Genomic DNA, 25,037 nt, shown 5'->3' on the forward strand with positions numbered 1-25,037 from the left:
CTCGTCAGACAAAGAAATATCCGTGCCCTGGAGCTCTTCCATGCACCCCCACCTCCCTTTTGGGTCCTGAGATGTCGGCTTCAGGCTGAGGTCCAGTATCCTCTTCTCCACTGGCTTGGCAGAAGCCTCCCACTGGGAGGAAGACACCCTGACCGCCACCAGGGTAACCTGGACCGGGTTAGCCCCTTTCGCCTTCGATAGGGCGGCAGCAACCAGCTCGATTGACGAGGACGATTTGGTCTGCTCACCTGAGCCTTAACTGGTAGGTTTGACACCTTTACCTGCCTGGCCTTCTCACAGCTTCCGCAGGGTAGCCGACTTTCTCTTTGACAAAGAGCTGGAGCGATGGCTGGAGATTGAGGATGTTTGAGACGAAGAATGCGCGCTTGCGCAGCGACCCAGACGGAAGCGCACTCGCGGTGCTTGCGCCCCCCACGGATGGAGTGCCCGCAAAGGACTTCGAAGTCTGCTCAAGCTGATTGGATCCGGATGAAGAATGTCCCTGTGAACCATACAGGATAGAGGCCATGGCCTTGAGCCACGTCGCCAGCCGGACGTGCCAATCATTCATCGTGCGCTTGGAGAAGGCACGGAAGATATCGCAATCTTCCTCCTTGTGCGTCGGGTGAAGACAATACAAGCACTGGGAATGTTTGGGGTCCGTGAAAAAATTCTGAAAACCGCAGCTGGTGCAGAGCTTGAAGAGGGAAGCTCCGTCCTCCTCCTCCAACATGATCTGTGCGGTGTAGGCCTGAGGATGTTCTGGAATTTCCAAGAAGAAACAATGATTTTGCCCTGGAGGGGCAATGAAAGCTGCCGAGAAACAGATCTCCGTTAATCGGATGAAAAGACGATGGAGCACACAGGCTCGATTTAAAAAAGTGTTTTCCTAGCCAAAAAAGCATGAGAAACAAAGCTCCAAAAGTGAAACACAAGGACTCCAAACGTGCAGTAAAAATCTGAAGATGGCTGCCAGAGGAGGGGCTTAGGGAGAGGGCAGTCATTGGCCGGAGGGGCAGTATGACCCAGAGCTCAGTTATTGGTTTATCTGGACAGACCATTACCACGCTGCATTCTCTCTAGCAACTAAAAGACCGACTTCCAATCCCATCCAGATGGCCCTGCCCATACAAACAAGGAATAAAAAGAACATTACCCCGGCCAATCTACTCCCCTTTATTCTCCCCAAACTCAACTCTGCCAGAAAACCTGGGCACTGAGGCCCTGGTAATGAGTACAACAAAATTATGTCCGCCTCACTTGACGTAATCGCACCACTTAAAGAGACAAATTAAGCCCAAAGCTCACCTCAATTTATGGTACACACCACACCTCAAAACTTTACGCACAAAAAAAAAGACAATGCAAGGTTTCTTGGAGACTTCTAACCTCCGATGAAAATAAAACCAATCTTAGTAATATAACTGCTCTCTATAAAAGTGAAATACTGTTGGTTAAACACGAAACCTCATGCCAACTCAAGCACAAAGGAACTTTTTATTATCTTGAAAGAACTAGAAGCTCCCATCCCCGTGCCAGACAACTGTGTAAAAGATAAATCCTGGCGCTCTAAAATACAGCAAGCACTTGCCAACAAAGTCATGACTCTACAAGCTAAAATTGCTAACAAAAAAGCATCACTTACCATAACTCCCTCTCTAAAACTCTCCACCCCCAAAAATACTGCATGCACCCCCGCCCCGCTTTAAGTTCTCAAAAGTCTCCATTATCAAGACTGAAAAAACTATTCTCTCTCTCAAACCGTCTGTCAGGGATATCAATTCCCCCCACAACTGATAAAGGATGCAGCCAGAGACCTGGCTCCCTTTATCTCGAAACTTATCAACTCCTCATTCTCCATGGGCTCTATACCAAGTAACCTCAAAGAATCTTGGGTGCTCCCTTTACTCAAATAACAGATGCTAGACCCTGCCATATCCACTAACTACCGAGCAATTACAACAGTGCCCTTTCTTCTGAAAATCATAGACAATATGGCATATACAGAAACACCTGGAATACCACCACTTGCTAGGAGCACGCCAGTCCGGTTTTTGACCTCAGCACGGGACTGAAGCAGCCTTAATGGACATAAAGGCTCAGACTGACGAGCTCAGGGATAAGGGGAAAATCAGCCCCTCCTCCTTTTGGACCAATCAGCTGCATTCAACCTTGTAGACCACAAGGTCCTTTGCAGCGATCTGACTCGGCTGCTCATTTCTCTGAAGAAGCTATAATATGGATACAATCCTCTCTCAATAACAGGACTTTGAGAGTCTTCTCCCCCCACTGCAGCCGCAGACCCTATCTCCATTACTTGCGGAGTGCCTCAGGGATCATGTGTCTCCCCCACGCTATATAACATTTTCACAAAGCATCTTTGATGATCTGGACCATCTTGGTATCACCTACACCAATTACGCAGATGATGCTCAGATTCTCCTGCCACTTACTGGGGATTATGACAAGGATTTGGCCTTGGTGAACAGTGTATATCTCATCATCCAGGCATGGCTGGCTACCCACGGACTATGCCTGAATGATAAGACTGAGATTGTCATCCTGGGCACCTCCTCCACTCTCAAAAAACCTAGTTATTCCACTTTCAACATTGACAATAACCCTATCACTGTCGCTAATGAGGTGAAAAACCTGGGTGTCTAGCTGGATTCTACCCTCTCCTTTAATAAGCAGGTTAATACGATGGCCTCGGCCATCTCATATACTTGCCAATTGATCAGAGGAGGTAAACCCTTCCTATCCAACAGCTGCATCACCCTGGCTAGAGCACTCATTCTAGTTTGAATATTGTAACGCTCTATACATTGGTGCCGATAAGGCAACTATCAAGAGAAACCCGCTCCTCCAGAAAAATGCTCTTAGAGCAGCACTTGGAATTTCTAGGAAAGATCCCATCTCCGAAACAAGAAAATCCAATGACTGGCTCTCAACTAGCGAAAAAAACCCTGCTAAATTGCTTCACTCGCATACAAATGTCTAAACAATGCTGCAGCCTGCTATTTCTCAGAGAGATTTACCAAAATTACTCCCACAAGACTCATCAGATCTAGCACTAACTGCCTCTCAGTCCCAAGATTCAAACTCTCCAGAATCGGAGGACGCAGCTTCCAGGTCTAAGCAGCTCAACTTTGGAACTCACTACCCCCCTCCTCTGCGAGTGGATCAATACTACCTTAAATTCTGTTAGAACCTTATAAGGTGGCTCAAAGACTCTTACAAGTAATGCTTGGCCTACCCATGGCCAGCTAATTCCCTACCGTCCTCCTACTGCCAATTTTGTACATTTGTGTATACTTTTTTCAACCTGTTTTGTTTTACCTACATCTTCAGGATACATTCTGACTATCCTAAATAGCATGTATGTATATGACCTGCTCTGCTGTGTAACTAAGATGCAATCTGTATGTGATTATGTGTAACTAAGCTGTAAGTTATCCTATGCAATGCGCCCTGATAACCAAGGGCCTGGAGCGCAATACAAGTAATAAAAACAAACAAATGGGAGAAAGCCAGTTTATAAACAAAAGTGAAACTGTTTTTTCCATTTACCGAGGATTCCCAGCCTGACGGGGAATATTCATGAGCATGTGAATCCATGCCAGACCCCATGCTGGAGAAGATGCATAATGGACAACATGTTTACATTTGTCTCATGAGAAAGCGACATTTGCAATGTGCTAGGACTAGATCCTGGCACCTCAGAGACGGCTCCTGCCTACCAAGTGCTGCCGATCCACAGGAGCTGGTTTTAGCTCCCGCTAATCTAATTTCATCTCAAATTTGAACCCTGTGCCAGTTACCCTTAACAAAAACCTAATGTGGTTATAACGGGCTCCACTTTCATCACTATTGCTCCTCATCATAATTGAATACTGCATTATCAAGGCGTATTACAGATTCTTCAAAGGAAACTCAACTGCTATAATCTTTAATAAACAGGATACTTACAGTTGGATTGAGTGCAATGTGTGGGGCCAAACCGCCCAGAGAATAGATGTTAATGTCATGGTAGCTATACTGTGGCTGAGGTGGAACAGTGGTGGTACATGTGGTACTCGTTACTGGAACCGTAGCAGTGGCTGAAGAATCAAGAAAAATAATTAAAATACACTCCACACAATAATATACTGATCAAAAAGCATTCCTGTGATAGATTACTTAAATATCACTTTGCTGCACAAAAGCAAACTAGTCTTGTACAAGGTCATTTGCATACATGCACCAGCAGATTTAAGTGGTTGAACCAGTCATGAAGCCATTAAAAACAGGGATGTATATCAAAGTTAACATGTTTGGCAAACAAATGTTAAAATTGAGAACTTCAAAGGGATAGGACCTTCCACCTGAAAGAAAATTAAACCCAAGTTCTCTTACCTGTAAAAACTGCATCAGACTCTTGCTTCTCAACAGATGCCCATAATTGTGCAGCTGTGCGGTTAACATATTCGTTGGCTGAAGTAATGGGTGGTAGATCCTCCAGCAACTTCACATCCTTTTTGGGGACAGACAGCTGCTCATCCAAACTCTTCAGACGATCTTTGTCCTTCAGGAGACTACCTGGTTTCAAGTCACTGATATCCAAGGAGAGGTTCTTACAAAGTACCTCAATTTCAAACTTCAGATTCAGCTGTATAAAGAACGGTTAATGAAGATAACAAATTACCATAGTAGAATAATACCCATCAATCAAAATCCTGATCAACACAGCAACGTGTATAACACATTCCCTGAGAAAACCATGATACAATTCCAATACTTCCAGAAATCTGATGAGGACATTCTCAAACATAAGGCTAAATAAACAAGGTACAGGAATTGTTAGGCAAAGTTTGTATGCAGTACCCTTTGGGAACACTACAAACTCCTCATATCAAAGGTTGGGTTTTCTATACCTGTAGTCAAAGCTTGTACTACAGTTTTGGTAGCCTGTTGAGCAGCCAGGCTCATCTCAAGTGGGGTCAATGTGAGCTGTAGGAGAGTTACACAAATTTACAGTTACAAGTATTCAAATAAACTCGAACACTCAAGGCTTCTTGAATAAACAATTATTAATTTATTTATCAGTCAGTTAGAATAAGCCTTCTTCAGAAGGGAGAAATATAATAGTAACACTCAAATGCACTCCATGAAATACACACTCTTAATATCTCTAAATCAGTACATATCCTTTTGAGATGGCCCACAGACACTACCTACACCCTCAAGTGACTTCAATTGCTAGGATGCTGTGGACATTAATATATCACTGTTGCATTTAGAATCGTATAGTAATAAGTCAAAGGAAAGGTTATTTAGAACATACAAGAGACCACAAATATTCTTAAGCACGCACATACTTTTGAATCCCCCCTAAGGAGTCTCATTCAGTACAATAGGGTAGGCCAAAGTAAATGGGCAAACTTCTTATATAAGATGAAGCACTTCTGGTAGGTAAATGCAAAAGTCTTTGTTTTAGAAGTCTTTGAAGAAAAGAAGAATCAAGTGTAGGGACTTAAGCTGATTAGACTTGTGAGTAGTAGAAGATGCAAGGAACTCTACAGCAAGAGTTAAATTCTCAGACTCTCTACAGTACCTTTCCAAATTAAGAAAGGATGCAGCAGAGGACTCCTGCTCCTGTGCAGTCTGCAGATCTCACTGTTCCTGGGCTTCAGTCGTGGGGACAAAGAGGGAGGACGTCGGGGGACTCCTGCACTGAGACAGTCAAAATTCACAACAAGCAAGCCTCACTTTCAGCGGCTGTTCAGTCTTGCAGCTCCTCGCATCTACTGCAAATAGCAACACTGCAGTTCCTGGCTGTTGAGATGGACTTTCCTTGCTTCTGGGGTCCTGCACTCTGGTGAGGGTGTTCAGGCTCAGTCAGTCCTGCTTCGTGGGAGTCCGGAGGATCTTCCTGGTTCTCTAGGCCAGCTTAAAAGCAACACACACAATCTGGTGTTCCTCTCCCTGGCTATACAGTTTCCAGCAGCAACACTGCGGAAATTCAACCAGCTCTGAGATGGATGTTCAGGTGACTTACTTTCGAGTCGATTGGTCCAACCAACTCAAAGGGAGAAGACGTCCTTGCAGGGGCTTCTCTGTCGATGAGAACGTGGCATTTCGGCACTGCAGCAGGGCATCACCTTTAAGTTGTTCTTCGGTTCCTTCGTCCAGTGGTTGACTGCCTTCCAAGCCAAAAGATGTGCCTTTTATTCAGTTCTCTCCCATTCATTCCAGCCTAGCTGTCAATCACCCAGCAGGGTGGCTGTCCTTGCCGGACAGTCAGCCGGCCAATCACCACAGAGTGCATTTGGGTCTCCTATGAGACTACGCACAGGGAGTGTTGGGCACCTCCCTCACTTGCTGCCTGCCCCAGTCACCCTGGAGCCAGAGGCGGGCTTCACTTGGTAGTCCCGACAAAAGCAAACCGAACAATGGGACCAAACCTGGTAAATCTCAAGAAGGACCTTTCCACAAAGAAATGGTGAAAAAATAAGACCAGGAAAATTGACAAAAATGGTACCCTTGGGTGCTTTACTGCAGCAGCGAACGCACCCCGCTGTAAATGCACAACATGGTAGTTAAAACGAAACCATTGCCACCAGCCATTCAGTCAGGAAAGGGCAACACAAAAAATGTTACATGAGAAGCTAGTCAAAGGGGATAATAGGTAACCCCTCCAGCACCCTATTGTAAAATAGTGTGTGCTGGGTCTAGAAAGTTACAAATAAGCAAAATCAATTTCACTTTACTGCTCTGGGAAACATTAGTTTATCCCAGAGAAGGTATTCAAACCTTTAGGAAATCTGAAAGACTTCCCTGTGCCACTGCACTGAGGGTGCTGTGTGACAATGTCAAATATGATGCCTATGGAGTTTGTCAGACTCCATAACCAAAAGAAACATTGTAAAACATCACATTAAAATACACGAGAGAGTGGGAAAAAGGGTCTCTCTCTCTCCAGGTAAAAAAAAAAAATCAAGTCCTCAGAATCCAGCAAAGTTGCAGGGGGTCTCTAAGGTGAAGGGAATTAGCACATTTCTGAGAATTCTCCCCAAAAGGAATACAATAAAATAATCAAGTTACTTGCCTGTAACTGCTGGTCTCCAGCATTGGTATGTTTGATTGATGCACATGATGTTGAATATTCCCCAGTCGTGAGGCTGGGAATGTGCACTCGCATAAGTGTTCTATTAAGACTAATTTTGGGTCATTAACCAATTAGCCAGGCATGGCCTCCATTAGCTCCAACCATAGAGGCCATGGTCAGATTCTTGTAATGCATAGCTCATTGCAAAGTTAACCCTCATTCAGGGTCGCATGTCATTTTGCAACTTAACAATTTGGAGAAAAGATGCATAACTTCCTTCCCTCTCCAGGATTGGATCTTTCAAAGATTAACAGACGGAATAGATTATGAAGCAGTAAAACATACATAGATAGGGAGGAGTTTAGCTCACCTCAGGAATACAGGATTCGGAGGATCATTTGTCCGACCTGTACTCCGTTTTGATGTTGCAGTAAGATCTGGTGAAAGACACAAGTTATTTACATGGAGCAGTTCTCCAGCATGGGTCTGGCATGGATTCACATGTTCATGAATATTCTCAGTCAGGCTGGGAATCCGCGGTAAAGAAAATATCAGTTTCGCTTTCACTTCTGAACGGTCTTTCTCCTAACAGCCAATCACTGGTCTCTGGGTCATACTGCCCCCAGCCAATACTGCCTTCTCCCTTAGCCCCTCCTCTGGCAGCCATCTTCAGATTTGGTAGCACGTAAAGTAGCAGTGGGACCAAGAGAAAAGCTGCAGAGGGGTAGGCAGCAGGGTTCGTATGTGAATCCATGCCAGACCCATGCTGGAGAAGAACAGTTACAGGTTATTAACTTGTTCCTTCTCCAGCATGGGGTCTGGCATGGATTCACATGCTCATGAATAAAGAATACATAGCAGTACACACATGCAACCATGGGCGGTGGCAAGGCTCAACATTAAGCATCTCTTACCACCTCACCAGGCTCACCTTCAAGCAAACAGGTGGCGCAGCACTGCTTGGCAGACTCTGGACTCCTCCCTGGAATCCCGGTCGACGCAGTAGATTTTCGTTAAGGTGTGGGTGGACATCCACGTAGCAGCCCTGCAGATGTCCAGCAGGGGCACACCAGACAAGAATGACGTAGTTGCAGCGATCGCTCTGGTCGGATGGGCTCTCCGACAGCCAGGCAACGTCGGTTCGCCAACCGGTGACGCAGCCGGAGAGCCACTGGGAAATGGAGGCCAAAGTTCACAAACAGCTGTGATGTCTCCCGAAAACACTGTGCGGTCCACATAGAACTTTGGTGCTCTAGCCACATCCAGCGAGTGCAAAGTCTTCTCAGCCAGCGACTAAGAAAACCAGCAACGCCAAGGGCTTGTTGAGATGGAAGTCCGACGGCACCTTGGGTATGAAGGAGGGGTGCATCCGCAGCACCACCCTCATCTCATGGAATGTCAAGTAAGATGATTTACAAGAGAGGGCCTGAATCTCTCCCACTCGTCGTGCAGAGATGGCGGCCACAAGAAACGCTGTTTTCCACGATAAAAACTTCAGCTGTGTGGATCCAAGATGGCCGCCGGCGAGAGCAGTCGCACATAATCGGCGCTCCGCCGGGGCCGCCAATCTAAAGCACTACCCACAGCAGCAGCGGCCGGCTTCGCGCCCCCCCTGCACCCTCCACGGACAGCTGAAGGCCTCCCCGCCCTTCTCCCCCCGGGGGGTGCTGGAGCGCCGATCGAGCAGACGCGCGAAGAAGGAAGCGAGGAGAAGCGCGGCCGCCCCCTCCCCCACCGGGGTCGAGTGGGACCGGCTCTCCCGCGCGGGGATCGACGCGCAGGGCAAAGCTACGCAGGGAAGCGGCCCGCGACACTACAATCGCGGAGGCAGAGCGGGGCCTCGCTCCGGGGGCCCCAGGAGAAGCGCGGCCGCCCCCTCCCCCACTGGGGTCGAGTGGGACCGGCTCTCCCGCGCGGGGATCGACGCGCAGGGCAAAGCGACGCAGGGAAGCGGCCCGCGGCACTACAGTCGCGGAGGCAGAGCGGGGCCTCGCTCCGGGGGCCCCCGGGAGGGAGAAGCGGCATCAAGGAGATCGGGGCGGACCGCTGGAGAGGAGGAGCGGGGGCCGCCCTGAACAGAAGCCGGAAAAATAGAGGTGAGCATGCCCGGGGGGGGGGGGGCACAAATAAACCTCCCATCCGCCCTCACATGGACTGGGCTTCCCCCGGGGCCCATAGAAGGGATCTTCCACAACAAAGGCCCACCAAGGCCTAGGCAGACAGAAGGACTTGCCCACTAAGGGCTTGTACGACCGACCACCCACAAAGCCCGACCCAAGAGGGCACGGCAACCGGGGTGGGGGTCTCGGGAGGGGAAAACCCGAGAAGCAACCACAATCAGCCACTAGAGAATCCTCCGACGGGCCGACGTGGGAAGGAGCAGTTTCCACTCCAAGCCAGGGTTCCCCCCCCACCCACAACAGCACAATAGGGGAACAGAACCGGAGGGGGACACGACGACGCAACACCCCCCCCCCCCACAGGCACCCCAACGAAGCACAATACAATGTCAAGAGCAAAAGGTAAGGGGAACCCCACCCCACAGACACCCCAAACGTCGAAACAAGGTGCAGATATACTTCAACTGTGGTCAACAGAAGGGTCAACGCAATCAAGGGGGAGAACTCAGGGAGAACCGATGGGAGAAGCAGAGGCTATCTCCCAGAGTCAACAACCACTGACCAAGGGAGACATGCAAAGCTGGCTCATGAACCTGCAGGAAAATCTCATGTCAACAGTCCAAGAGCAGTTTACGACCATGAAGGATGAACTAAAACAAGTGGTGCAAGACATGAGAATAGACATAAATAACCTCGAGGAGAGAACCGACGTGGTGGAGAAAGCAGTACAAGGTCTTGAAGAAGACACGAGACAGATTAGCGAGACACAAGAACAATTGGTGACGCTCACACATAACATGGAACTACAATGTGAAGATCTGGAGAACCGCTCAAGACGCTCCAACATCAGAATCAAGAACATGGCGGAGACAGTACTAGACAAAGATCTGAAATTGGCGGTAAAGGAAGTGTTGAGACATTCTGGGGGTACAAGAAACAGAAGACATCGGAGTCGACAGAGTCCATAGGGTTGGACCAAAAAGAACGGGGGCCCCAGGGGAAAGACCACGCGATGTCCTAGTGGCCCTCTCCTTACCCGCAGAAAGAACAGATACTCAGAAGGGCCAGGGAAATGGAACATATCAAAATGAATGGGCAAGACATCCAACTGTACCAGGATCTGGCTCTGATTACCCTTCAAAAAAGAAGAGCAATGGCCCCATTGGTGAAAGTGCTAACGGAAAAACAAATCCGCTACAAATGGACGTTCCCATTCGGACTCCTATTTTCCTGGGAAGGGAAACAGAGGAGGGTGACAATATTGGAAGAAGGCCTAAGCAGCTTGGGGCTACCGGAAGGGGAGACGGAGCGGGGGGAAGCTGCTAACAGGAGTGAGCGCACGAAAAGGCTTATGGGCTGGGAAACAACCAAACAGAAGAAGGCAATGACGGGGAGGGAGACAAGGAGGAAAATACCTTGAAGAACTCAATAAAAGTATATCTGAGGGAACGGATTCGGGTATGGAGACACCGGAACCGGGTGGGGGGGCGCGGATGCTGCGTCGAACGGACAATACACTGAAGGCGGTCTGGCGGAGTCCAGGCGGCTTGGAACTCGGTAAAGTCCAATGGAACAATGGGGTTTAGGAATCCCCACCACATAACCCCTGAGAGATGGGAGGGCAGGGAGCGAAGGGCGCAACGCCCTAGCGTCAATAGGAACCCTTGCCCCACTCGGGGGACAGTTTTTGCTGGGGTTTAAAGTTAATGGTTGGGGGGAGAGGGAGTTCAAGGGAGGGGGAAAAGTGGGAGAACTCCGATTAATGAATCATACATCACAGGCGCACCGAAGCAACGGCACTTGAACAATACAACATGGGGATGATACGCCTTGTTTCATACAATATTAGGGGGATGAACCACCCAACGAAAAGAGCGAAACTGGAGCAACAGTTCAAAAGGGGGAAGGCCGACATCCTACTCCTTCAAGAAACCCATATCAGAACAAGGGACAAACAGAAAACAAGGATAAAAGGTTACAAAATATGGGCACAAGCGACGGCAAAGGAAAAAAAGGCAGGGGTCCTGATTGCGGCGAAGGAAGGGAAAGATTTCAAACTTCTGGACATAACAGTTGATAAAGAAGGCAGATACGCTTTCGCCAATGCAGAAATCGAGGGATCTCTCGTCACACTAGCCTCGATATACGCACCAAATCAGGGGCAGGATGGCTTCCTCAGGGACACTCTGTCAAAACTGGAGGTCTTCGCGAGGGGGGATGTGATCCTGGGAGGGGACCTTAACATGACGTGGAACCCACAATTAGATAGGAGTACAGGTAAAACACAAGGCCAGGGGGCACCTAAAAAGCGCCTGCGACAACAAATGGACCAATTGGCCCTAAATGATGTATGGAGGGAGAGAAAAGGCGAACAAAGGGGCTACACCCACTTCTCACATGTCCATAACACCATGTCCAGGATTGACTACTTCTGGGTGTCAGTGGGCCTGCTGGGAAAAATACAAGATGTAGACAAGGGAGCAATAGCCCTCTCAGACCATGCCCCCCTTTGGCTAGACGTGACTTTCCCAGGGAGAAAGAATGGGCTGTGGAGATGGAAGCTACCCCAGGATCTGATCCAGGACCCTATAACCGGGGAGTCAATCAGGGAAGCGATTGAAGAGTACTTTATTCAAAACGACACAGGGGAGGTAGCACTGAGCGCAGTCTGGGACGCGTTCAAAGCAGTACTGCGGGGAAAGATGATTGCGCTGAAATCTACGAGAGACAAACAAAGGTTTCAGTGGGAAAGGGAATTGGAAAAGGCGATTGAGGACATTCAAGAAAAAATGCTAACACATCCCACGAAGATACTGAAAAAATCACTAAAACACACACAGGGCCAACTAGAGATGCTACGGACGAGAGGCGCAGAAAAAAACCTACTCTATCTGAAACAGAGATATTACATTAAAGCAAACAAAGCGGATAGACTCTTGGTGAGACAGCTCAGGACAAAACAGAAAGAAACAACGATCAAGGCCATACGCGATGCGAAGGGGGACATTCATACACGCACACACGACATGGGGGAAACACAGACAATTCTATCAAACTCTCTACTCCACAGAACGCCCAGACACTTCCGCCCAAGACTCATATTTAGAGGCCCTACCGATTCCGAAAATATCAGAAGAAGAGAAACAGACATTAGAGTCCCCTATTAGTGAAGAGGAAATCAGGAAAGCAATAAAAGAACTCCCAGTTAACAAAGCCCCAGGCCCAGATGGGTTTACGGCCCAATTCTATAAAAAATATTCTGACATACTGACCCCGATATTAACCAGGCTCTTAAACTCCTTTAGAGAGAAGGGCAATATAACTCCCACAATGAACGAAGCGAAAGTATTAGTTTTCCACAAACCAGGTAAGGATCCAACGAATCCGGCGTCATATAGACCAATCTCCCTGATTAACTTAGATGCAAAAATCTACACAAAGATTCTGGCCACAAGATTGTCCCAACTACTCCCGAAACTAATCGGCGAAGATCAATCAGGCTTCATCCCCGGTAGACAAACGCATGACAATACAAGGAGACTCGCCCACCTGGTGGAAAAAATAGGCATATCCCACACCCCTGCGATTCTTCTGTCTGTAGACGCCGAGAAGGCCTTTGACCGAGTCGAATGGTCTCTCCTATTCAAAATCTTGAAGTGTATGGGGTTTGGGGAACAGTACATAGCGAGCATCAGAGCGAACTATAACTCCCCATCCAGTAGAATTGTCATTATTGGCGAGGTTACGGATAAGGTAATCATATCAAGAGGCACGAAACAGGGATGCCCCCTCTCACCCTTACTCTATGCTCTATTTTTAGAACCACTCCTAATAAAAATACGGGAGTCAACCAACATCAAAGGGATAGACATGGCGGGACAACAACATAAAGTGATCGCCTACGCGGATGACATGCTAATAACCCTAGAGGACCCCGAATTAACCTTAGCAGTAGCGGTGAGGGAATTAGAACACTATGGAACCATCTCGGGTCTAAAAATCAATAGGAAAAAATCAGAGATCCTGATCCTGGCAGGAGACACCGCAAACATAGAAAGGGAAGCCAAGTTGCAGGACCTTAAGATAGTAAAAAGTAGCATAAAATATCTGGGAATAGTGGTTCCACATTACATCGAGTTATTCTACGGGGAAAACTACCCATCACTAATCGCAAACATTAGAAAGGAACTAGCAAGATGGAACCCGCTACAGATTTCGTCGTGGGGCAGAATACAAACTGTCAAAATGTCGATCCTCCCAAGGGTCCTATACTATTTCCAGGCTATCCCGGTGGGAGTCCCCGACACCTTTTTCAAGACCCTGACCAAATTAATATCATCCTTTATTTGGAAAGGGAAAACCCCCAGGATAGCAAAAATGGTCCTAACGGCCCCAACCAGGGATGGGGGGATGGCGCTCCCACATTTTAAAAAATATTATCAGGCAGCACAGCTCAAAGTCCTGAGGGAATGGGTAAGGGAGAACCCGCAGAGGATATGGGCCAAGCAAGATAGGGCAGTAGCTAGGACCCCACTGGTTGAACTCCTTTGGAAACAGAGGCAATACAGACATGAAAATCTGAGGATTAGCGAAATTATGAGGACCACGCTAAAAGCATGGGACCACCAAACACGAACAGGTATTATGACCACGGAACTCGGACCCTTTACTCCCATTTGTAGAAATCCACAATTTCCCCCGGGGATGGAACAAGGGGCATATGACAGATGGGAAGAGGAGGGCATAACCAAAATAGGGGAGATGTTTGCAGACAAAGAAATTATCCCACTGGAATCCTGTTTTACTGGCTCAAACCCCCCAAAAGGAGAGAGATATAGATATGAGCAGCTGAAACACTGGCTAAGTTCCCCGAATATCACGGAAGCAGCAACCAGAGATCTCACTGCCTTTGAGACATACCTCATATCCAACACGGGGGAAAAAAAGTGGGTGGCAACTCTTTATAAATTCATAAACACACAAGGGGAGGATATTAAATGGTCCTATAGAATAAGGTGGGGCAGAACATTAGGGAAAGAACCAACGGATAGACAATGGGAGGACCTATGGAAGCAGATCCCCAAGATGACCCGCTCGGCACAAACCAGGGAGATGTGGGTCAAAGTTATGACTCAATGGCACTACACCCCAGAGCGACTCCACTCCATGTACCCAAATGTGTCAAATCTATGCTGGAGAGGATGTGATGAAGTGGGTACCTGGAGACATATTTGGTGGGACTGTGAGGGTATTAAACCATTCTGGGAAGAAATCAGAAACGACTTGGACAAAGTATTCCCAGATGTGGGGCTGCTTGGGGAAGAGGTCTGGCTATGTGGACTCAGGGATGGCACTGCAAGACTATACAGTAGATCACAATGGAGAGCATTCACAGGTCTACTCATCGCGGCATGGACCACCATAGCACAGAGGTGGAAGAGCAAGGATACTCCACTGAAATTCACATGGTTGCAAAAAGTTTGGGCCCACATTACAATGGAGAAAATCACCCACAAAATACAAGGTTCCGGAGACAAATTCGGAAAAGAATGGGAAGGAACCCTGCAATACCTCCAGTCAGACTTTATGGAACAGTGGTGCCCCCACAATATTAAAGTCTCAGATATTTTCAGACAATTAGAGCTCTCCGATACAGGGGGAGGGGGGGCGGGGGGGGTAGAAGGGTTTATTAACCAAAGTTTCAAAGTTAATTCTCGTTGTATCCATGCAAACTAATAAAGATATGTTTTAAAAAAAAAAAACTTCAGCTGTGCCGAATGCATAGGCTCGAACGGGGGGACCCATGAGCCTAGTCAGCACCACATTGAGCTCCCATGCCGGAGCTGGAACCTTCACCGGCAGGAACGAACTGAAAAGTCCTTTTTATCAATTCTTTGACCAGGCGGTGTGACCACCGCCCCGGAATTCTGGTGTAGCGGGAGATAGCCGCCAGATGAACCTTGATGGAAGCATGAGTAAACCCTGCCTTGGCCCCCAACAGTAAATACAGAAGCACCTGCAGAGAAGTAATCCGTAGAGGGTCAAGTTTGTGCGCGGCACCAGGCGGCGAACCTCTTCCACTTATGTCCGTAGCATTTCAGTGTAGACGAAGCCCTAGCATTGCAGTCGGCCGGAAGATCGTATCCACCAAACTCTAGCGCTGCAGGAGCCAGGCCTGCAAGTTCAGAGACCCTGGGTCATGGTGCAAAATCGCGCCTCCTTACCTGGCGAGAAGATCTGCGTCCGCCAAAGCCTGACTGGAGGGGATGCCGACATGTCCAGAAGGTCCGGGTACCATATCTGTCTCGGTCACGCCGGTGCGACGAGGATCATCCTGCAACGGGACCGTCTGAGTTGATGAGTCGCAGAAACAGAAAAGGGGGAAACGCATAAAGGAACAGGCCGTCCCAGGGGAAGGAGAATGCATCACCCATGCTCCCCGGCTGGGGAAACCTGCTGGTGAACCTCCAGCACTTGGTGTTTGTCGCCATCGCAAATAGATCGATCTCGGGATTGCCCCATCGTCGGAATATAAGATCCATTTGGTCCTGCCGAAGCTCCCACTCGTGGCACGAGCGCAGTTCCCTGCTGAGAGAGTTGGCCACGGTGTTCTTCACTCCTGCCAGATGAAATGGGACGAGGAACATATCCTGGGCGACGGAGAGCGCTGGGGATCTGGTGCCCCCCTGCTTCCGAATGTAAAACATGGTGGTGTTGTCTGAAGATCCACACCAACTTGCCCTTCAGGGACGGAAGGGAAGACTTGAGGGCCCAAACACGGCCCGTAGCTCCATAACGTTGATGTGCAACAGCTTCTCCTCCGGTAGCCACAGGCCTCTTGTGTGGAGACGACCGGTGTGCGCACCCCATCCCTCCAAGTATGCGTCCACCGTGACCGTCTCCTGATGAGGGGGGGGGGGGGGGGGGCGGGCTATGGAAATCCGTGCCTGCTGACAGATACGCACAGACACCGCACCACCAAATCACTGGCTGAAACTCTTGTCAAGGGTGATCTTGTCCTCGAAACTTCCGGATACCTGGATCCGACAGCGTCGAGGTACTCCTGCATCAGTCCCATTCGCAGCCTGCACAGGCGCACAATGTAGCTGCACGCCATCATGCCGAGGAGGAACTTGATGGACATCACCCTTGCAATCTACAGGGTCAACAGCCATTGTACCTTGCCCAGGATGGCCGCTATTCTCTCCTCTGACGGGGAGCCAGGCATGACACTGTTGAGCCGGGACCCCAAAAATGGTGCATCGTGCAATGGCACTAAGAAGGACTTTGCAAAGTTTATCGAGAACCCCAGTTCTGTGAGTAGCCGGACGGTCCCCGCCGTCTGCTCGACGGCACTCTCCCTCGACTTCGCTCGAATGAGCCAATCGTCCAGGTAGGGGTCGACGTGAATCCCCTGCAGGCGAAACCGCGCTGTTCGGGAGAATTCTCTGTTAAGGCTAATTTCCCAAACCTAGTGAGTCCCCCAGCAGCTTTGCTGGAATTTTGGGGTTTATTTTTTCTCCTGCTAAGAGTGAGACTCTTTCTGCCACTCTTAGGATATCTCAAATCATGTCTTTGACTTTGTAATGTATTTTATGGGCTATGGGGTCTTTTACTCCATAGGGTTTCATGTGTTTTTGGTAAGTGTGTTACACAGCACCCTCAGTGCAGTAACACAGGGGTGTCATAGTGACCCCCAAACAGACTCCACACCCTGGGACGGACTACACAGGGGTGTCATAGTGACCCCCAAACAGACTCCACACCCTGGGACGGACTACTGACTTTACTAGTCTTAAATTATGAACAGAACCAGTACAAACCATCATATTGTGGAAGTACTGGTAGGGGTAATTAGATTGCCCCTGGGTCTGTTTTTCGAGGGGGCACTATGCAGTCTCCCCTCGTCGAGTTTCTGGCTGGTGGCAGTGGTTACCACGCGAAATATTCCACTGGAATATTTCCTATGGGATTTTCCCATTAATTTTAAACGCACCACTTTTTTGGTGCAATGTTAAAGATACCGCCGGGTTATTTATTTAATATTTATTCCCCGGTTGGGTCTTTTTGCCAGGACTCTGCTTTAAAATGGCGTTTGTGTTCGCCTCTGTAACTCCAACCCAAGCCGAGCCCTTTGTTCCACTTTTGGCGGGCTTCTGCACAGAAGCCACAAAAAGTGGTGCCACTCTGTCTGGGTCTACAGGATGTGTGGGAGCGGGGTTTTAGGCACCCTGGACTGAGTTGCCTTGGCAACTCAAGTCGCACTCTTGTGTGATTGGCCCAGTGGTGAGCCGCCCGGCTCACCACTTAGCATGTTTGAGTGACAGCTAGGACTGATGAATGGGGGTTTTCTGCATAAAAGCAGGGTTTTGGGGACTGGAACTTCAGAAGTCGCCACAGGACCAAAGAATCCGAAGAGGGAGAAGCTGAGACGACCTGCAACGACGACACCACCGGTGGAGCTCTGCTGAACCGCCTCACCACTTCCCGACGACAGAGAAGATCTTCATCCCGGAGAGATTTCTTCCTCTGAACTGGTGGGGATAACTAGTTCGCCCTCTTTTCACCTTCCAGGATTGTCTCGTGGTCGAATAGCCCGTGCCAAGCACCCCGGCGGCCGGATAGCCACGCTTCACCACTACCGCAAATAAAAGGGTAGAACCTTTTAACCGGGAAACCCATGGCTGGTTTCTTCCCTGGCAGTGCAACGACCTCCAGCTTTTCCTCCACGTCGAGATCTCCTCTTCCCCTGGACGAAGGAGCGACTTGCACCTGCTGCCAAAACTACTGCCCCCGCTGGAGCTTTCTCACCATTTCAGGTACTGTGTCCCGCCTGGTCTCCCTTGCAACAGAATGTTCAAGGTGTCCCGTAAATCCTTGACTCTCTATCCTGCGGTGACCTGTTAACTAACTTTCTCTGAACTGATCCAACTCTTTTTGAACTACCTGCAAAGACTTTTAAAGTATAATTCAACTGTGTGATCTTGGACACATTCCGCCTTGTTCTCTCCAAGAGTGGGCCTGGCCTATGAACTTTCTTGCTCTACAGTAGACTCTGCCTTTCCTGACTTGCTGTGGTTCTTTTAAAAGTGTTGGTATTGTGTACTTTCCTAATTCTGTCTTTTCCCTCCCTTTTTAACTAACTTATTGGAGTGCCATCTTAGGTTAAGCGCTCACCTCTGTCTGCAAATAAGTGGTGTTTTAACTAAGACTTGTTCAATAAGTAATCAGGGAAGTATATATAGTGACAGTGTTTGAACTTGCTTACCATATTAGTGTATTTTACAAGCGTGTTTTTAAATAAATAATGATATACTTTTATACCCAAGCTCTGGTCAGTGTTTGCTTGTGCTACTGTATCCTTGTACCTATTTTGTATACTCTATACACTGTCTAACTCTTCTTGAGAGAAGTCTGGCTGCTCAGCTACAGCTACCAGGTAAATCTGGGTGGTACAGACTGCTACCAATTGGGTTTACTGCCAACACCTGTAGTCCTAAGCCTTTTGCAGTGGTCCCTAAGGGAACTGCACAGGTTTCTGCCTAACACCCGCCGCCATTGGCGCCAGACACTTGGTAAAATGGGGATGTGGAAATGGGCATCCTCCAGATCCAGCGACGGTAGGAAATCCCCTTCTTCCAGTTGTCCCAGCACTTGCTGAAGGGTGACCATCCGAAACTTCTGGGACCTGATGTACTTGTTGAGGCGGCAGAGGTCCAGTATGGGTCTCCAATCGGCGGTCTTCTTTCTGACGAGGAAGTATCAGGAGTACACTCCGGAGCCCCGTAGCCTTTTTGGGACACGTTCTATCGTGCCCTTCTTCAGCATGGCCCGTACCTCCAGCAGAAGTTGAGGCACGTGGTTTTCTTTCCTGGCCACTGTTGGAATGTGCAGGGCACTTCTGTTGAAATTCCAGTGTGTGCCCGTGGGCCAGGGCGTCCAGCACCCAACGGTCGGTAGAGATGGACTTCCACACGCTGACTAAGTTCGCTAGCTGGCCTCTCACCGGGGTGTGCGGGATCGACGTCAGGGCAGGTTTAATCCTGCTTCGCCGCGGGGGCGCCACCTTGGTGATGTCGTCCTCCTTCGGACTTGCTGCAGCCCCTGTAGGCTTCCTGAGCCTACGAGCGGGAGGGTTCACGATAGGATGACGAGCCACCAACAAAACTGAGTATCCATGGGACTTTCCTCCAGAGGTCCGAAAGGACGGCTGTCTCTGCTGGAGCGTGCCCAACGCCCAGGCTATCTCAGTATCGCCGGCAACAGGGGCATCCTCGTCCGGATCTCTGAACATAAGGTGTGCAGTGCCTGTAGGATGTTCGGCGACACGTCCAATGGCGGTGGCGGAGAAGGTTGTGGTGGCTGCAAAGGGAGCAGTGGCAGTGGTGTGATGTCCTCTGGCTCCTCACTACCCTGCAGCTCCTCGTCCATTTCCTCACCGTTCTCCAAATCAGCTTCGCTGGGGTCCTTCCCATAGGACCTGGCCTCGAACTTCTTATCCAGTATGGCCTTCAGACCAGAAAGCTCCTCCTCGGAAATGTCCAAGCCCTGCAGGATTGCCCCCCCCCCCCTTCTGCTCCACCAGCAGGGGCAGTCTAGGGGAGATGATCGGCATCTGCACCAGTGTCTTTTCAATGGGTAGAAAAAACTATTCCCTCCGAGCAGGCAGGGATACTCTCGTTTTAGGGGCCGCATCCTGCGAGTCCACGTACCCGGCCTTCGAGTCTTCCAGGGAGGACTTCGCCTGGTGAACCTGGGCCTTAACAACATTGGGCGCGCTCGAGGCCTTCACCCCGAGGGGAGGGTCAGATCCCCGCTCCACCTTGGCTTTCTCTGTCGGAGTCGGCTGGGACTTCTCCAGAAGCTTACCTGGATGGTCAGACTCTCTTCTTCGCTGACCCGGAGCGTTGGCCCGTGGTCGAGGTTGCCGGAGATGATGTTCCCGATCTGGCCGCCGAGGAGCCCGTCCCAATGGCACTCCCGGTGCCCGTGTGCTCGCAGTGCTTTGCCTTATGTTTGGCACCCGTCGCCTGAGTGCCCTCAAAGGTCTTAGAAGACCCCTCAGATTTCCTCTTGCTGGGTGAGCATTGCTGCCCGGGGATCATCTTCTGGAGCCACTCCGAGAGCCGCTTGCGACGGTCCTTCATGGTGTGAGGCACCATATCCTTGCAGAACGCAAAGGTCGTCTCCACGTGCGTTTGGACGGAATGTAGGCAGTAAAGGCACAGGGAGTGCCCATCGTCCAGGAAAATGTTCCTTAGTCCAAATCCAGGGCAGATGCTGAACAAAGGCGTGGAGTATCCATCTTCAGCCATGTCCACGCGGAGTAGACCTTAAAGAATCTTCCGGAATCCTCCAAGAAGGGAAATTCAACGATAAATGGCACTTGAGGGGCGTAAAGTGCTGAAAAACGAATCCCCGTTAGTCAGATGATGGAGCTTGAGGCTCGATTGACCAAAAAATAGAGAAAACTAAAAAAGCGCAAAACGGAGTAAAAAGCCAGAAAGCTAATCACGAGGACACAAACCACTACCGTGCAGTAAAAATCTGAAGATGGCTGCCAGAGGAGGGGCTTAGGTAGAGGGCAGTCATTGGCTGGGGGCAGTATGACCCAGAGACCAGTGATTGGCTGTTAGTAGAAAAACAGTTCAGAAGTGAAAATCCAATTTTTTCTTAGCGAGGACTCCCAGCCTGACGGGGAATATTCATGAGCACGTGAATCCATGCCAGGCCCCATGCTAGAGAAATATGCGAGTACTCTTGGGACTGATTTTCTATACTCTGGCTTGGTGGCAATACGTATAGAAGGCCAGCTTGTATAGTGACAGGGACAACTCAGCTGTAGCCAAACCAGTTCAAGGTAGTGAGGAGAGTGGTCTAGGCTAACTCAAGTGGTGGTGACCTTGTAAGAGGTCCTCAATGAGTCCACACAGTGCAAAGTCAGGTATTACACCTAGACAGCCAGATGTAAAAACACTTGTTTTATGGCCATATAACAATGAGAAATCGGTCTAACAGGTAATATCAATCAACAATAATAATGGATGCATATATACAATCACTGGAGCAAAATACATATAAAGCCCCTGTATAGTTGAGCACTGGTATGAAGCACTACAGTCCACAAAAATACAACCCTTACTTTAATAGTCCATCCAAGATTGGGACTTGTGCTCAAAAGTTCATCCAATTTCTCTGTAATCCACAGTGAAGCAGTCCAGGGACACACTTAGCTAAACATGTATACAAATACTTCTTTACTTATGGCCAAAAAACAGTGAAAAATGACTAGCCGGTAATGAATGAAACAACAATTAAAATGATACTTCTACACAATCACCAGAGTAGGGCAAAATACATATCAAACTTCTGAAAATGTAGGTGCAGATTAGTAGTGGCACTACAGGTCCACAGATTAAATCCCTACTTCAGAAGTCCATCCCTAAAATGTATGGGTCCTGCGCCCAAACATTCAGCAACGTTCCATACAGTTTAGTGCGGCTGGAGAAAAAAAGAGTGTAGGGTCTCTTGTGTCCAATGAATAGTTCAGAGTGGTAGAAGACAAGCTGTTTTAACAAAAGTATCCCCAACGTTCGGGGTGCTTGCGTGAACAAGCAATGGCAAAACCAAACTATTATCAAATTTTCGAAAAGATATCAAAACTAGATTGAGTTAGGGTTCAGTTAAGCAAGTTTACAACTCACCCCCCGTACTCAGATTCTTCTTAATATTTATCAGTCTTCCGAAGATTGTCCAAGGTCCCCTTTCCTGCCGTCAGCGTCTGCCCTTGATGCCCAAGGGTTGCAGGTTTGAGCACTTCTCATGTCAGCGACTAATGCTGTTGCAAGTTCTTCAGGTTGGAAGATGCAAAAGAACTATGCAGGCCCCCCCACACCCCCATCAGGACAGGGCTGGATGCATGCAAGCAGTTTGATGACAGCCACCAATGCACGGCGACGCAAGAGGATTCACTTGCTGCAATCAGACTTAATCTCCTATCATGTGTCCCCTTGATGCTAGGACATGACAGTTCACAGAGGTAAGTCTTATAGCAGACGCTGAGGATCCACCAAGTCCAGGTGGCAAAAGGGGGGGTGGGGGTGAAGGCTGACTGTTAGGGAGTATTCTCAAAAATGTGCTAATTCCCTTCACCTTAGCAAACCCCAGCAACTTTGCTGGATTTTGAGGACTTGATTTTTTTACCTGGAGAGAGTGTGACCCTTTTCCCCCACTCTCTCATGCGTTTTGAAATGCGTTTTACTCTTGCGTTTTCTTTGGAGTCTAACCAACTCCATAAGCATCATCTTTTAATTTGTGTCACACAGCACCCTCAAATACCTTCTCTGGGATAAATTACTGTTTCCCAGAGTAAGTAAAGTCAAATTGACTTTACTAGTCTTTTCAAATTCCTAGACCCAGCACACCCTATCTTACAATAGAGTGCTGGAGGGGTTACTTATTTTCCCCTGTGTCTAGATACTCATGTAGCAGTCAAATGCTACCCTTTCCTCTCAGAATGGCTGGTGGCAGTGGTTTTACAACAAATTACCATGATTTGTTCCGACCGCGAACACCGGTAGCGTTAAATCACGGGAGCCATGTTTTTCAAGATGGTGTCTGAGCACCTTTCTAAAAACAGGTCCCGGTCGTCATTTTTCACCATTTCTTTGTGGAAAGGTCGAGTTTTGCTCTGCGCGTCAAACCTAGTCTGGTTCCTTTTTTCCATTCGCCTTTGGCGGGCTTCAGGACTGAAGACTGCCTCTGGCGCCTGAGTGTCTGGGGTGGGTAGGAGGTGAGGGAGATGCCCGAAACTCCCTGTGCTTCGTATCCTAGGAGACCCAAATGCACTATGTGGTGATTGGCTGGCTGACTGTCCGGCAAGGAAAGCCACCCTGCTGGGTGAGTGACCGCTAGGCTGGAATAAATGGGTGTGAACTGAATAAAGGCAACTCTCTTGGCTTGGAAGGCAGAGTCAACCACTGGAACGAAAGAATCGAAAACGAGGACCATTGGTTTGTACGGTGAAGCCCTGCTGCAGGTCTGAATCGCTAAGTTCATCTTGACAGAGAAGCCCTGCAAGGACCACTTCTCCCTTTGAGTTGGTGGGACCAATCAATTCGACACTAAACCACCTGGATACCATTCTCGGAGCTGGTTGTATTTTCCTCAAAGTGCTTCTGGAAACCGAATAGCCAGGGAGAAGGACACCAGTTTGTGTGCTTGACTACAGCTACCAGAATTGAAGATTTGCCTTTGCCAGCTTTTTGACCAGTCCCAGTGAAGGAGCACCCCAACATCCTCCCTATGCCTGAGGCTCAGGAACATGGAGATCTGCAGGAACAGCGAGATCTGCAGGAACTGCCAGGAACAGATGTCTTCAGCTGCATCTTTTTCTTCATTGTAAGGTACTGTGAAAACCCAACCGAGAGAACTTACCTCTCACTGCGAAAGTGCTTGAAACTTTGGCAACTTGCAGGCCTCGTCAGCTTGTAACCCAACATATGAATCTTTCTTTTACAAACTACTTCTGAGAACTTTGGCGAAGACTTTTCTGTTTAACTTCCAGAACTGCTTTATCCTATACAAGACTTTGTTCCATTGACTTTGGCCTAACCTATTGCATTGAATGAACTCTTCTGGGGAACTCAAACTAAATTGCACTGTTTAAGAGTAACTGTAAATGTTCTTCGCTCCATCTTGGATCCCGGTTTAGACCTGCTAAAAGCCGGACTGTAATCCCCTCAAAACGTCTGGAAGATTGTGGAGCAAGGTTATTTTTGCTGGCTACAAACGGGGGCTCCGAAATCAGAGAGCACACAACCCTTTTAAAAATTGAAGGTTGTCTATGCACGAGATGAGACCGACTTCTACCTGGGCAAGCGATGCACCTACGTATACAAAGCCAAGAACAACAGTGACTCCTGGTGGCAAACCCAATAAGACCCGTGTGATATGGGGGAAGGTAAAACGTACCCAAGGTAACAGTGGCATGGTCCGCACCAAGTTCCATAGCAACCTTCCCGCCAAGGTCATGGGGCAGGAAATTCGTGCGATGCTGCATCCATCGAGGATCTAATTCGACACTAGAAATAAATCCAACTATAAAATGCAAAAAAAATGTAAAAAATAAAGTGCAACTAATATTAGTTTTCTTTACTTCTGCCTTTTTGCTCCCAATTCAAATGCTCTGAATGCCATTTTGCTCCTCCTTCAAAGTAGTTTAAATGCCTCCGAACCTGATATTGTGAAGTATATTTGTGCGATATAGATTGCCTACTTCTAGTGAATGTTTTATAACTGACAAATTAATAAGTGTTTCACAAATAAAATAAGGGTTTATAACATCCTTACAGCTCACATTCCCTCTTGAGATAAGCTTGACTGCTCAGCAACGCTACCACAAAACTGCGTAGAACAGACTTGTATCAAAGGTTGGTGCTTGCTTACACCTGTAGTCCTATGTGTGTGTAGTGGTCCCAAAGGGTACTGCATACAAACTTTGCCTAACACCAGATTAGTCAGACGGGAGGGGTGCTGAAACCTGCAGCCCCTGGGGATCAAGAGCCGAGGCAGACAGCAGGAAAAGCGACATCGGACCCTCTTAAGCAGACCTGGCAAGTCCTACGAAGAATCTTAGTACAGGGGAGAGTTGTAGTGAACCCCTAACTCCCTTATATAACTTTCATAAACTTGTGTAATAATTTGGCTTTGCAATGGTTCACAAAAGCACTCCGAAAGATGGGGACACATTTGTCAGTTAGATTAACTTGCCCCCTAACCTTTGGAACTGTCATTGGACCCCAGTAACCCCACCTTAATTTTTTCCAGCT

At 48.5% G+C, this 25,037-nt stretch overlaps 1 protein-coding gene across 7 annotated transcripts in view; it reads right to left on the bottom strand.

Moving 5' to 3' along the window:
• Positions 1-25,037, bottom strand: part of CNOT1 (CCR4-NOT transcription complex subunit 1) — a 2,171,110-nt gene that overhangs the window by 834,930 nt on the left and 1,311,143 nt on the right. For all 7 annotated transcript variants that reach the window (XM_069654650.1, XM_069654658.1, XM_069654642.1 and 4 more), the window contains 2 exons: positions 4,396-4,648; positions 3,970-4,100 (listed from right to left, as the gene is read on the bottom strand). In XM_069654650.1, the coding sequence (XP_069510751.1) occupies positions 3,970-4,100; positions 4,396-4,648 (384 nt within the window). The remainder of the gene's footprint in view (positions 1-3,969; positions 4,101-4,395; positions 4,649-25,037) is intronic.

Source organism: Ambystoma mexicanum, chromosome 1p (genome assembly GCF_040938575.1).
Source record: "Ambystoma mexicanum isolate Mex_15411 chromosome 1p, UKY_AmexF1_1, whole genome shotgun sequence".
NCBI lineage: Eukaryota > Metazoa > Chordata > Amphibia > Caudata > Ambystomatidae > Ambystoma > Ambystoma mexicanum.